Below are 13,969 nucleotides of genomic sequence, written 5' to 3'. Positions count from 1 at the left end.
GATCATTTTAACCCATTTACACATTTTTACACAGAACCCCTGGTTAAGAACATAACTTATGATGGTCAGACTCAAGGTCAAGGTTTTTCAGACTTACTGGTCAACAATCTTAACCCCATTAAGGTGGTTGTGTCTTTTGTCAGCATGATAAGGGTGTGACACAGGTGACAATAGAAAATGTGTTTGTTTTTTTTACATCCTGCAGCAAGAGGCCTAGTACAGGATTTATTTATTTCATCTTTTTAACCATTTTAAAAAGGGTTCAAAATGCAAACAAATTGTACCTAGAATTGCATGTGACTGACTCTCTAATGTAAATAAATGACATAGAAATATAAAGTACAGGCCAAAAGTCTGGACACACCTTCTCATTCAACGTGTTTTCTTTATCTTCATGACCATTTATGTTGGTAGATTCTCACTGAAGGCACCAAAACTATGAATGAACACATGTGGAGTTCTGTACTTAATAAAAAAAGGTGAAATAAGTGAAAACATGTTTTATATTCTAGTTTCTTTGCTCTGATTACTGCTTTGCACACTCTTGGCATTCTCTCGATGAGCTTCAAGAGGTCGTCTCCTGAAATGCTTCTCCAACAGTCTTGAAGGAGTTCCCAGAGGTGTTTAGCACTTGTTGGTCCAGCTCACCCCAAACCATCTGGATTGGGTTCAGGTCCGGTGACTGTGGAGGTCAGGTCTCCACTTTTTGTTAAGTACAGAACTCCACATGTGTTCATTTGTAGTTTTGATGCCTTCAGTGAGAATCTACCAACGTAAATGGTCCTGAAGATAAAGAAAACACATCGAATGAGAAGGTGTCCAGGCTGTTGGCCTGTACTGTACGTGTAAAATGCGTGTTTGCGTATTACAGCTGTTTGACAGATGTGCGCGGCGCCCCCCTCCGGCCGCCGCCGGTACTGCAGGCCGCGGCCGCCGCTCCTGATTGCTGCTTTTCTCCGGGCTGCTGTCGGCCGCAGCCAATCTGGTGTCCGTGACGCGGGGTGAGGCCGGATCTCGGCTCCGCGGAATAAAACGCGCCCTCCGCGCAGCGCGCCGCGCCAGGACGCGACAGGACGCGACCGTCCGGGAACGAGGCGACCTGGCGGGGGACCTGGAAGCTGCTTTTATTCGTCCCGTTTTCCGCTCGACGCGTCTCCTTCTCGCATGATGCGAGCCGAGCCCGACGGGACCCGGTTCCGACGGTCGACCTTCGGGGCGGAATGAGAGCAGGAGGAGCGGGGATCGGGGCTCCTCGGAGGGGCTGGTGAAGCTGGCGGATGGACCCCCGCAGGTCCCCGCCGTTTATAATGTAGAGACCCCGTTCGGCTTCGCGCTGGTCCTCCTGAAGATGATCCTCTTCCGCAAGTTCCGGGTTCTGATCCTCATGGTCTTCCTGATCGCCTGCTCCATGCACATCATGATCGACCTGCTGCCCCGGCTGGAGCGGCGGGCCGGCGGCTCCTGCTCCTGCCCGCACGGCCCCAGCGAGGAGCCGCGGGACCGGGCCGAACCGGGCCGCTCCAGCAAGCACACCCTGCGCATCCTGCAGGACTTCAGCAACGAGCCCAGCTCCAACCTGACCTCCCACTCGCTGGAGGAGAGGCCGGAGGCTGCCCACAGGCCCGGGCCGGCCGGCCAGAGCCGGGGGAGCCGGGGGAGCCCGGGCCAGGGCTCGAACCCGCGGCCGGGCGCGCCGGCGCAGGGCTCCAGGCTCTCCGCCCTGTTCGCCCACCCCCTGTACACGGTGGCCCTGCCGGCGCTGACCGACGAGGACACTTTGTTCAACGTCAACACGGACATACGGTTCGACCCCAAGGCGGCGGAGAACCAGGAATGGTGAGGTGCCGCTTTTACTCCTTCCTTGTCTCCATATGACAGTTCCCCTGACCTCTGACCTCTGGTGTGTGTGTGTGTGTGTGTGTGTGTGTGTGTGAAGGGGCGCCCAGGCCAGGGACGAGGACAAGGCCCGGGCGGGCGAGCTGTCGGCCGACAGCTACCCCAACTGGCTCCGCTTCCACATCGGAATAAACCGCTTCGAGCTCTACTCCCGCCACAACCCCGTCATCGACGCCATGCTGGCGGACCTGGCGGCCCAGAGGATCACCAGCGTTGGTAAGACGCGCCGTGCGTCACGCGCTTTCACGCAGGTCCGCCAAAGGTCGGCCATTGTGCAGAAAACGGAGACAATCGGGCCGGAGGGTGGTGCCGGAACGCCGGGACCCGACACCTTTTGTGCAAATTCTCCCGTTTCGCACTTCCAACAAAGAGTCTGCGGGGGAACAATCGTCGTGTAACGCGAGCGAACGCGAGCTGACGTCCTGCTCCTCTCCCAACAGCCATGAAGTCCGGGGGGACGCAGCTGAAGCTGATCATGACCTTCCACAACTACGGACAGGCGCTCTTCAAACCCATGAAGTGAGAAGCTCCGTTCGTCTCCGTAAATCACCGCGAGTGTGTGTGTGTGTGAGAGTGACTCTCCAGACACTCTATAATAATAATAATTATTATTATTATTATAGTGATAAGCATAATAAATCTGAATTGCTTTATTGCACAAGTACTTCAGTCGGGCGGGAAGGTAAAGTGACCGCCGGACGATGAAGACGAGTTGCTGCTCCTTTTAGTTGTTGAGGATTTTCCTTTAATAACTTGAAATAAAATACTGTAATAATTTAATAAGAAATGTAAAATAATGAAGGTTACGTACTATGTTACCGGAGCGAATTATTGTAATTTAGAGATTTGACGGCGCGGTGGGGGACCGGCAGATCGGTAACTGGACGGTCTTTGTGCGGTAATTTTGGAGCTCGGCGGTCATGTGACGCGGCGGCCAGCTCGGCTCCTCCTGCTCGGCGGTTTCTGTTGCTTGAGGGTCTGTGTTTGGGGCAACAGTTTGGTCTGTTCTGCCACTGGTGTGTGTGTGTGTGTGTGTGTGTACACGGGTGTGTGTGTACGTGTGTGAGTGTGTGTGTGTGTGTGTGAGTGTGTGTACACGGGTGTGTGTGTGTGTGTGTGTGTGTGTGAGTGTGTGTACACGGGTGTGTGTGTGTGTGTGTGTGTGAGTGTGTGTACACGGGTGTGTGTGTGTGTGTGAGTGTGTGTACACGGGTGTGTGTGTACGTGTGTGAGTGTGTGTACACGGGTGTGTGTGTACGTGTGTGAGTGTGTGTACACGGGTGTGTGTGTACGTGTGTGAGTGAGTGTGTGTGTGTGTACGTGTGTGTGTGGGGTGTGTGTGTGGGTGAGTGAGTTTGTGTGGGGGTGTGTGTGTGTGGGGGGGGTGTGTGGGGTGAGTGTGTGTGTGTGTGGGGTGTGTGTTATGTGTGTGTGGGGTGTGTGAGTGTGGGGTGTGTGTTATGTGTGTGTTGTGGGTGTGTGTGTTGTGTGGGTGTGTGTTATGTGTGTGTGGGGTGTGTGTTGTGTGTGTGTGTGTGTGTGTGTGTGTGAGAGCTCTAATTTCCTGCAGACACTTTTAAACATGTTTTATCTCTGACTGGATTTCTCCAACTTGCAAGAAAATGACTTTTGGCTTTTGATTAAATCCCCTTCAGTCGGCGTCAGGTTGTTTTCTCGGCTCCGCCGCGCCCGCCGCCGCCCGAGACGGCGTTTGAAGCGGGCATCCTGTCATCGCCGCGCCGGGCTCCTCATCGATCGGTCCGGCGTGGGGCCGCGGGTTTTGGTCGTGTCGTGTGGTTAACGTCTCTGCGCGAGCGGTCAAGGTCATTTGATCTGATGGCTCGGTGACGGGTGGGGACGTTTATTGGTGTCTCGGCTTGTGAACGCCGTGGTCGTGTTTGACGGGTTGTGGCTTCCTCGGCTTCGCTCATCAGTAAAGCGGCGGGTCCAGAGAGCGGGCGCGGTAATTATTTAGGTAATAATCCACTCGGGCCGCTGCGGAACTGCTTTATCTGTACTGCATATTTCATACCTTCACCATTATAGAACCTTTTACAATTCCTTTCATATATTTGTTGTATTTGCTATTCATGCACTTATATCATATTTTGTAATGATGCCAGAATAACAAACGAACGATGAAAAACTAATTATAACGTAGATGACATTTTATCACAAAATGAAAATACTTTCAGGTTCATCTTCATGAAAGCTGTGGAGTTAGAAGCCTAGTGGGTAAAAAAAATCTGGTTCAGACCCCACTTACTACCATGGTGTCCCTGGGCAGGACACTTAACCCTGAGTGTCCCCGGGGGGACTGTCCCCATCACTGCTGACTGTACGGCGCTCTGCCTACGAAAGGGAAACCTGTTCGGTTGCTGTTCAGAAATATTTTTTTTAAAAAATCACATTTTTTGTATGAATTAATATCAGAGTAAAAACAACAACTTCAGATCCATCTGATGTGGTCCCGCGGTTCCTTAGCAACGTCTCCCTTGGAAATATGATTTTGTGACGGTAAATAAGTTAATGATTCTCGAAGAGATGAGTCAGAGTGATTATATCCTCACTCCCAGGATTCCTCTCAGCCAATCAGAACGCCAGGTCAGAGCTGAAGATGTCCTCGCCTGTAAATGTGTCCATCCTGAGACGCAAGAAGACCTTTTTAAAACCCTTTACACCTCAGCTCTGTCGATCCTATACATGTATCCTATAAGGATGAGTGTGTGTGTGTGTGTGTGTGTGTGTGTGTGTGTGTGTGAGAGAGAGAGAGAGAGAGACACACACTGGTGGAGGTCTCTCGGCCCCAGTGGTGGCTTTGGCATGTGGGGGACGTGAGTGACAGTCGACTTCCTGTCCTCTCAGATCATCGAGGCTGAACGGAAGACCCTTGAGCAGCTGGCTGACGGAAACGTTGATTAGCGGCTCTCCGAGGAGCGCCGCTGCCGAGGCTCATGGGAAACGTCCAGGAACGTCGCAGGAACCGCGGTTACGTAAAAAGCTGCGTCTTGCGACAGCGCCGCGCTCGCTTCCTCTCGCAGTCCTCTGTCTCATAAAAAGACGCCCGGGGCCCTTTAAAGGAATCTGAATTCTGCATTATTCACTACACCATCCGGCCTTTCTGAATAATCGCAGGTCGGGGTGTGTGTGTGTGTGTGTGTTTAGATGCTGGTATGTGTAATGGCTGCTGTGGGTGTGTTTTATGTGTCTGCTGCTTGGGTGTGTCAGTGGTGTGTGTGTGTGTGTGTGTCAGCCGACTCCTTATCTCCTCACCAGGAACGTCCATGTTGAGAGATTGTTCCAGGACGGGTCTTATCTGTTAAAACCTGTTTTTATTCTGTGTGCTGCGCCGGTGTGACGCTCCTCGCGGTCCAGCAGCTTAAACTCTGAACGGCGCGTCGTCACGGCCGCGGTATTAAAGTCTGAAATCTGTCGTCCCGGGACGGAGATAAAGTGCGCGCGGTCAGGTCAGGTGACCCAGGGTAAGGTCACCGCTCCGGTGCGTCCGAGTTCATTAGGACGCTAGGCACGGGGTCGGCTGATGTGGAGGATGTTGCCGTGGTGACGTGGTCGAGTACGGTGTTGGCTGGGGGGTGAGGCGGGTCGTTATGAGAATTGTCCCGTCTGAGAAGAGGTGAACCGAGGGTCGGGGTCATGGTTGTGGACGCTTGTCACACGTCTGGGTCTCATGCTGTCAGGTTGTGAAATTGTGCTTCCATCTGTCGCCGTGTGAGTCCTGCTCATCGTCAGCCCCCCCTCGTCCGCCATATAACCGGAATTAACCAGCACTTCAGTCTCAGGAAGAATCGTGGATATTTTATGGGCGCGCCGCCCCTCTGGTTTCTGATCGGGTTGCGGTGGCGGATTACGAAGTCGTAACGAAGGCCGTAATCTCCCCACATGTCGAGCGGCGAGGCGGGCTGATGTGCAACTGCTGGACTGCGACGGCTTTTGTTGTGTCCCTGTGGAAAAGCTGCATTATTTTGACTCTGACCCCCTCTGTGTGTGTGTTTGTGTGTGTGTATATACAGTGCGTGTATGTGTGTGTGTATATAGGGTGTATGTGGTGTGTGTGTGTGTGTGTGTGTATATAGTGTGTGTGCGTGTGTGTATATTGGGTGTATATAGTGTGTGTGTGGGTGTATATAGTGTGTGTGCGTGGGTGTATATAGGGTGTGTGTGTGTGTGTGTGTGTGTGTGTGTGTGTGTGTAGCAGAACGGGGCAGAAAGAGCAGAAACGACATGCAGCTTACAGCTGGATTAACCGTCTGGCTTTTAACTCGGCCCTCTTAATGGCTTCCTCTTTCTGAAGAGATGGACCGTGAGCACTTTATCTGCAGTGGGCCCGGTGGCCCGGTGGCTCGGTGGCCCGGTGGCCCGGCGGCGCTGCGTCCTGTTTGCTTTACTGGGTGTGCAAACATGAGCTTTGGAAGCAAATCTGTGCTCCGCCGGGGTTTGCCGATGTCGCTCTCGCTAAATCAATGTTCGCCTGGTTCCTCCGACGCCGCTCTCACCCCCCACTCTATTTTAGGCCTGGTGCTGCCGCGTCACGCAGCCGAGCTCCGCCTCTCCACCGCGGACGCCGGGAAGGGAAAAAACACACGTGACAACAACACGGCCTGAAATCAGGGCAGCGCTGAATCCTGTCACCGCCCTGTCACCCGGTCCTTACTGCACCGCGACGGCCTTTTATTTTTCTGGTCACGATGGATGAGCAGTAAAAAGCTCCACAAAATGTGTGCTCGCTAATATCAGCATTTTGAGAGATGAACGAACAAGAGAGGGGCCGGTTTTATAAACAACAGTGGGGGGGAAATGGGCGGAGCCTGTGGGAATGATTGACAGCTGTCACGCATAATACTTCCAGATTCTGGACAATGTAAAAGCCACGTCCGGGTGTAGTTCAGCGTCAGCTCCTGTTGTGTTATTTTCATAAATCCGCTGTATAAGCAGACATTGAGGACGTGACCACGCCCACAACATTCAGTTACACGATCAACACTTTATTTGACATCAGTGGATATTCCCAACGCACTTCGTCTTATTCATGAGTGCGCATGGTTAAAGGAGGGGACCAATCAGGACACGGCAGGGTTTTTTTTTTTTTTTGTGGGGGTGAAAAGCATAACTCTTTGTTGAAATGAATAATGGGACTTTTATTCTGGTTTGAAGGGTAAGATTCAGTCCTCGGTACGATCAGGGACCTGACTTTCGCCACTAATGTTCAGGCCCAGTGCTGCGGCAGTTTATAGGCCGGCTTATGGTCCTTAATGCAATTCTACAGGATTATAATTAGTTTTATTGTTCTTATTATTGAATTTAATGGATGGAATGTTGAAAATATAAATGATGTAAGTGCATTTCTTTTTTTTTTTCCATCCATGAGTTCAGTTTCCACCAGATAAAGGTTGCAGCCATTAAAGTGATCGCAGTAAATGGAATGAACCATGGTGGCAACACACTTGCCTCACACACCTACACCGTCTGTTCCTCGCCGTCTCTTCTCTCCTCACGTTTTCTCATTTTATCACATTTACAGGAATCATTTAAAAAGAGACAAAAAAAATAAAACCTTCATAAACCCCCCAACCCCACAGCTGCGGGGTTTTAAATCTGTTTTCCTCCCGTGAGGAGAAGCTGACTGGTCCCTATAAATGTTTAACAAGCCTGGGTCCAGCTCCGTTTTCCGGAACGCCGTCCTCTGTGGTGAGTCCCAAATGTCAGGGTGCCCTGGACGTTACACCATGAAGTGTGGGGTGAAAGCACTGGATGTCCAAACCTCAGGACAATGTGGCCTCAGACTGTCACACCAGCTTTAAAACCAGGCCCTGACCCTGCATGACCCAACAAAGACTATGGCAAAGACTATTTTTAAAGGAAAATGTGCCTTTGTGAGATGATTTAACATTAATACGAGTTCCTCTAGCCTGTCTATGGTCCTCCAAACGTGCAAAGCATTGTAGTCGCTCGGTGACTGAATGTAAAAATGAGCACAATTCATTTTTTTTTAGTTCCGTCCCGCGAGACTCTGAAGAACCAGCGGGTTCATTTTATTTCTTCTGGAAAAACGGCGAGACGACTTCCTGTCTGCACCAAACATTGTGGTTGGTGGATGGTCTCTCCTCCTCATTAGCATTTAAAGCTACAGACACCGAAATGGTGCTTCCTGGGAAATCTCATTGTGGGACTGGATCAAAGTGGCTGGAATTCTGCACCGCGGCTGAATTTCGTAAAGAGGATCTAACGCAGGAAATATGTATTTGATTGGTGGTGGCCTATGCCAGTGGCGGCCTAGCCTGTCCTGGTGCCCACTGCTCACCAAAGCTGATGGTTAAATGCAGAGGACACTTTTCACCGTGTCACCGTGTGCTGTGCTGCAGTGTACAACAATGACAATCATTTCACTTTCACTTGATTTATTTCCACCATGACAGGCGCCCGGGGAGCAGTGTGTGGGGACGGTGCTTTGCTCAGTGGCACCTTGGCAGATCGGGATTCGAACCGGCAACCTTCTGATTACGGGGCCGCTTCCTTAACCGCCAGGCCAGATGAAAAACAAGCGTTTCTTCATCTACTACATTAAAAGGGATTTGACTGGCAACGTAAGAGTAGTTTTGGACCCGCTGTTCCAGTCTTGGACTAGATTAGGGTCCCGAAGACCCTATAAAACGTTACCGCCGGTCCAGCGGTGGGAAGGCATGGGACCAGCAGCCCACGTGGACTTCACGTCCCCGCCGTTTTCCCGCTTAATTGCAGAGTTGAGACTCCCGACCGCGTATCAGTGGGCTGCACCCACCCCACCCACCAATTTGGGCGCTTGCTGGCAGGAGTGTGACCGCGGAGACGTCCCCGGCGGGGGACCGGCAGTCGTCTTCGAAAAACAGGAATTGAGAGGACAAATTTAGCCGCCGCTAAAACCGGAGGATTTGCGTGTCTCGCAGTTTGGGGAACTGCTTTCGCAATTAAGAAACAAGTTTGGGCGCGTGCCGGCTCCTGCGCCGGGCCGCGCCGCCGTAATTATCCTCGTTGCCGCGACAATAAATTCTCAATCCAGACATGAAAGAGTCGGGCGAGCACCTGTCACGCTCCTCAGACCTTCGCCGGGACGGGAAAGAAGACGGCCGATTGTTCGGGCATTTCTGGAGCCGCGCCGTAACCGGAGCCACCTGCCCTGGAATGAGGCGGGACAGAGGTGGCTCTGTTGTGGGGCGCCGCCCTCCGCCCCCTTTCACCTCGGGGGCAGAGGGCCGCCGATGAAGTGGGCTTTTCAGGAAGGAGCGCAGCTCCGGTGCCGCCGTCCCCCGCGTGTCACTCATTGTTTGCCCGGCATGAGTCAACACGACGCCGCAGCGGGGACAGGGACGTCACGGGGTGGCGAGACATCGGAAACGGTCCATGTCGTCACCTTCAAGTTATTCCGACATCGCACCAGGAACCAAGAGGGAGGACATGTCCACCGGCATGAGGTCAGAGGTCAGATTTGCCTTGATAAACTGATCTGGGGTCAGGTGGGGACGGCACGACTCTTGGCTGGTGCTCTGGTGAGAAGAAGCTCCAACCATCCAGGGTAAAAAAAAGGAGATGGTGAAAGTGAAATAGTGAAAGTGAAGTGATTGTCACATGTGATACACAGCAGCACAGCGCACGGTGCACACAGTGAAATTTGTCCTCTGCATTTAACCATCACCCTGAGTGAGCAGTGGGCGGCCATGACAGGCGCCCGGGGAGCAGTGTGTGGGGACGGTGCTTCGCTCAGTGGCACCTGAGTGGCACCTTGGCGGATCGGGTTTCGAACCGGCAACCTTCTGATTACGGGGCCGCTTCCTTAACCGCTAGGCCACCACTGCCCCAAGTGGTGCCACACTGAACATTTCACTATATCTTCTATAACATATAGAAATATAATAAATGATTATATTTTCTGTAAAGAAATTGAAATATTTTATTAGAATTGTGCACGTTTCAGTAAACATGCCTACGTTTGTAATTATAATCCGCGTTAATGGTGATCCGATCTCTCAACCACAACGGTGCATAGAACTCCAATCCACTCCAGCACTTTCACTTTCAAGCAATTTTTTTTGGCTTTTTTAATCTTTATACATAATCTTCACTCATTTGCACACCTTCACCCTACCTGTTACACATATTTTATGTTAAAGACGTAAAAGTGTAATATTTGGTTATGTTTGCAATATTTGCGTATTGGTTTTCATTGTATACTTGCAACATTTGCAATACCGAGGTCTGTTCAGTCGCTGAAAGCGTCTCACTGCATATCATACCGTGCATGACTGTGTATGTGACAAATAACATTTGAATTTGATGATCTCGCGGCAGGAAGTCAGAAATGTCGGAGGGACGGCTTCCTGTCCCCTCGTCTGCGGGCCCATGGGTGCCGCCGAGGCGGCTCTTTCCGGCCGGCCTGCGTGTCGGTCCGTTACGTCTGCAGCGCCGAGTGAGTGACTCAGCCAGGAGCTGAAAGCGCTTTGGTTGAGTGCCCGACGCGCTCGTTTCGCCGTAATTATCGCGCTTTATCAAGCCGTCTAGTGGAAGTGGGCGTTCGCGTGACCTACATAAGTAGAAAGGAGACGGAATATTTCTGAATGATCAGATGCGTGCCGTGCGGCGTGCAAATGTCACCTTCCATTCCTGCTGGCCTGTGACAATGCCAGTAATTGGCCATGTGATATGATAATGCGCCAGCCCTTTATTTAGATATAAAAGCAGCCTGGCGGAGGATGAAATATGAATCACGTGCTGCAGAACAGAGCTGACGGACACGTCACCGCCCCACGGTGTGGCGTTTCGCGGTGGCCCCGCCTCTTCCCACCCCAGATGTGCTGGACTCCTGCTGCCAGAGTCGGCGTGTGAATGTGCACACGCTCCTATGATGATGATGATGATGATTTCAGAAGGTCATTTTCAAGGTTCATACTGCACTTGCATCATTTAAAATAAAAAAAAAAACTGATGGTTATTGAAACATAGCAGCAATTTGTGGATAATTTGACCTTAATTCTAGCTTTTTAGTGGCAGTGGTGGCGTGGCGGGTAAAGAGGAAGGTTGTGGGTTCGATTCCTGAAGTACCGAGGTGCCACCGAGGTCCCCTTGGTCTGGGTACCGTCCCCACACACTGCTCCCCGCACGCCTGTCATCACTGCCCAGTAAGGGGGTGGTGGGTGGTAGTAGCCTAGTGGGTACCACACTCGCCTTTGAACCAGAAGACCCAGGTTCAAACCCCACTTACTACCATCGTGTCCCTGAGCAGGACACTTAACCACTTAAATGCAGAGGACACATTTGGTTGTGTCACCGTGTGCATCATGCTGTGCATCACAATGACACTTTCATAAAAGTAAAGAGCAACTAGAGTCCTGGTGTTCTCTGAATCAACCAGGTAAGTTAATAAATGCTGCGTACAGGTTTTATATATATCGCCCTCTTGTGGTCTCCAAGAGCATTCGTTCCAGTGAAGAGTCAACACTTTGATGTGGCTATTTTAAATTAGTCCGCTTGTAATACATTAGAATTGATATATTTTTGTGGCTGAGTTACTGTCCGCTCAGCAGCGTTGGAGGCTCTTGTGAGTGAACAGTAGATGCAGACGACACCCAGACCATCGTCAGGATGAGACGGGATGCCAGGCATTCCTCCCGACGCCCCTGTGGAGATCCGGGGGGACGGGATTTAGAGGGTCGTGTCTTCGGCTCTGGAGTTCCCCTGCTGCGAGGTGGAGCTGCTCAGGCCTGTTCGGAGGACTGGACGCCTGCACGTTTGAGTAAAACCCGGCTCTGCTAATTACTGTAATCGCGTCGAGCTGTAAAAGTGATTGACGTGTTTTGGCTTGACGACTGCAGGTTGTAATTTGGGGGACGATGTTGAACTCTGGCGAGCACCTTCTCCTGTGGGCTGTGGACGTACTGGAAGCCAGAATAAATTCACAGTGCGGCTCAGCCGCTTCTGGCTTATTAGTTAATTAAATGCTGGGGCAGTGCGAGAAACACAATTAAATGGCTGAAATGATCAATAAATAATTAGACGTATTAATACTCCACACAAACGAGTGTGGTGCAATAACTGGCTGTGGCTGCCTAGCAACATAAAAAAAGCTCTTCTCGATGGATTAATACAGAACTCTGCTTCATTTGGCTCAGCCAATCAGGCTCCAGAAGAGTTACCTTCTGATAAAGTGGACGAGTCGCCTCGAGGGTCGCTGCTGAGTGGGGTTCAGGATGGATCTCTCTGTTCTGGGTTATGTGGGTCACGTGTGTGTGTGTGTGTGTGTGTGTGGCTTCAGGAAAAGATGTACAGAGAAAAGGAATGATGGACGCTGGTCTCCCTGGACAACTCCCCAATCTCTTCTTCTGCCACCGGGGTAGCCATGGACAATTCCCTCTCACATATTTTCTAGACTATTAGAAAGCCGGTCTCTCTAGATGATCCAGAGCGCTGCAGCACACCTTCCCACTGCTGCGTTCCCTTCTCTGACTCTTCTCTGGTAGAATGAACTTGCACTAGATCTTCCAACAGCTTTTATCAGAGGATAAAATCCTTCCTGTTTAGAAAGTACTCTCGTGTACGGTTCTATATGTTTAGAACCATGTGTATGGTTCTGAGATGTATATTCAGATCGGGTCTTACGTGAGTCTGCTGAACGCTGTAAATGGCCGACAGGATTTTGGAATCTGTGTTCAGTTTCCATTGAATTGGAATGATTGGATCTGTGTTACTCCACATTAAATATACGAACTATGACCTCTAACATCAATTATGACCTGGATCTTGTGCCGGGTGATTGGTTCCAATCTGCCTTCATCTTTAACTGTGACCGGGGTTTTGTAGATGTTGCCCAACAGTTAGATCAGGTTTTTTAAAATTATTTTTTACAAATATTTTTATACCTTTTGGTCTCCAAAATGGAAGTCCAGCACAATGAGCAGGATAAAAACTGTACTGGAGCAGATTATTCCCACCAATATTTATTAGGACCAAGCTTTGGGACATGTGGGAACGGGAAAAGGGGAGACCCACGCCAGCACCGGAAATACAAACTCAAGGCAGTTGGATGTAATGTACCCCGCATACAAGACAGGGAGTCCCGCCGACTCCTCCCGAGACCACTCGTCTGTTCTCCGTTTAGTACCAGAACCCGGAGGTCTGGAGCGGGAACCTTTTATAGTGCCAGGCTGCAGGGGGCGTGGCCAGTGTCCCGGGTACAAATTACACTGATCCATCCATAAATCATTCACTGATAATCCATCAATAATCAATACGTTGAGATTCCCTCCCTAATCACTGATAATCGTATATAAATTGGAATAAATACTGTCCTTAATCCCAGTTTAAAATGTTACTACCTGCTCACACACACATGGAAAAAGAACACTGGAACGGTGACTAGACTAAATACTGTGTATACTGGGGGACCAACACCGTTGTTATTGGATTGTGGGTGTCGGCCTCTTTCCGGAATTCCACCTTCTGCATGCCAGTGGAAAGGAATTCGGTGTTCCGCTGGCAAGTTGGGATTGGTGGGGATGGTTTTTATTTATTTATTTTTTTAAACCAAGGTTTGAAATTAACCGGAGTCACCGCGGCTTTAATAATTAGCCGTGATCCGGTTCTTCGGAGTGAGGCGCTGAGCACGCTCCAGGACCTTCAGACGCTGGCTCCCTCTGGGCAGTGAAATCGATACAGGAAGAAAAGACGTAGATGAGCTCTGGACTGGGCGAGTGGGGCGTGGCCCCCACACCCACCAATCACAGAAGGTGTCTGTGTGTTTACTTCCTGTGTGATTATGTAATTAATTTTCATTTGATACCAAATGGGCATTTTACACCGAACGGTGGATGAAAAACGGATTGTTCCTAATCACACAGCGCCCTTCATTAGTCTGAGCCGAATCCGGAGGGAAAATCGATGCCTAAACTCGTTAGACAAATGAAAGGGCACAGCAGGTCCTATTAAGAATAAAGACCGTCTTCCATCATTAACACTGCGCGGTCAGGCCACAGAGGTCACGGGGCCCCTCCCCCAGCATGCAGTGACGTCACCAGACCCCTCCCCCAGT

The 13,969-nt window shown here is 50.8% G+C and overlaps 1 protein-coding gene across 1 annotated transcript in view; it reads left to right on the top strand.

Moving 5' to 3' along the window:
• Positions 1-940: 940 nt before the first annotated feature.
• Positions 941-13,969, top strand: part of LOC114795943 (extracellular serine/threonine protein kinase FAM20C-like) — a 20,884-nt gene continuing 7,855 nt past the window's right edge. Inside the window, exons 1-3 of the mRNA XM_028989696.1 lie at positions 941-1,836; positions 1,937-2,112; positions 2,337-2,415. Of these exons, the coding sequence (XP_028845529.1) occupies positions 1,349-1,836; positions 1,937-2,112; positions 2,337-2,415 (743 nt within the window). The 5' untranslated portion in view covers positions 941-1,348. The remainder of the gene's footprint in view (positions 1,837-1,936; positions 2,113-2,336; positions 2,416-13,969) is intronic.

The sequence above is a fragment of the Denticeps clupeoides genome, chromosome 8 (assembly GCF_900700375.1).
Source record: "Denticeps clupeoides chromosome 8, fDenClu1.1, whole genome shotgun sequence".
NCBI classification, from domain to species: domain Eukaryota; kingdom Metazoa; phylum Chordata; class Actinopteri; order Clupeiformes; family Denticipitidae; genus Denticeps; species Denticeps clupeoides.
This window is presented reverse-complemented; position numbering and strand designations above follow the sequence as displayed.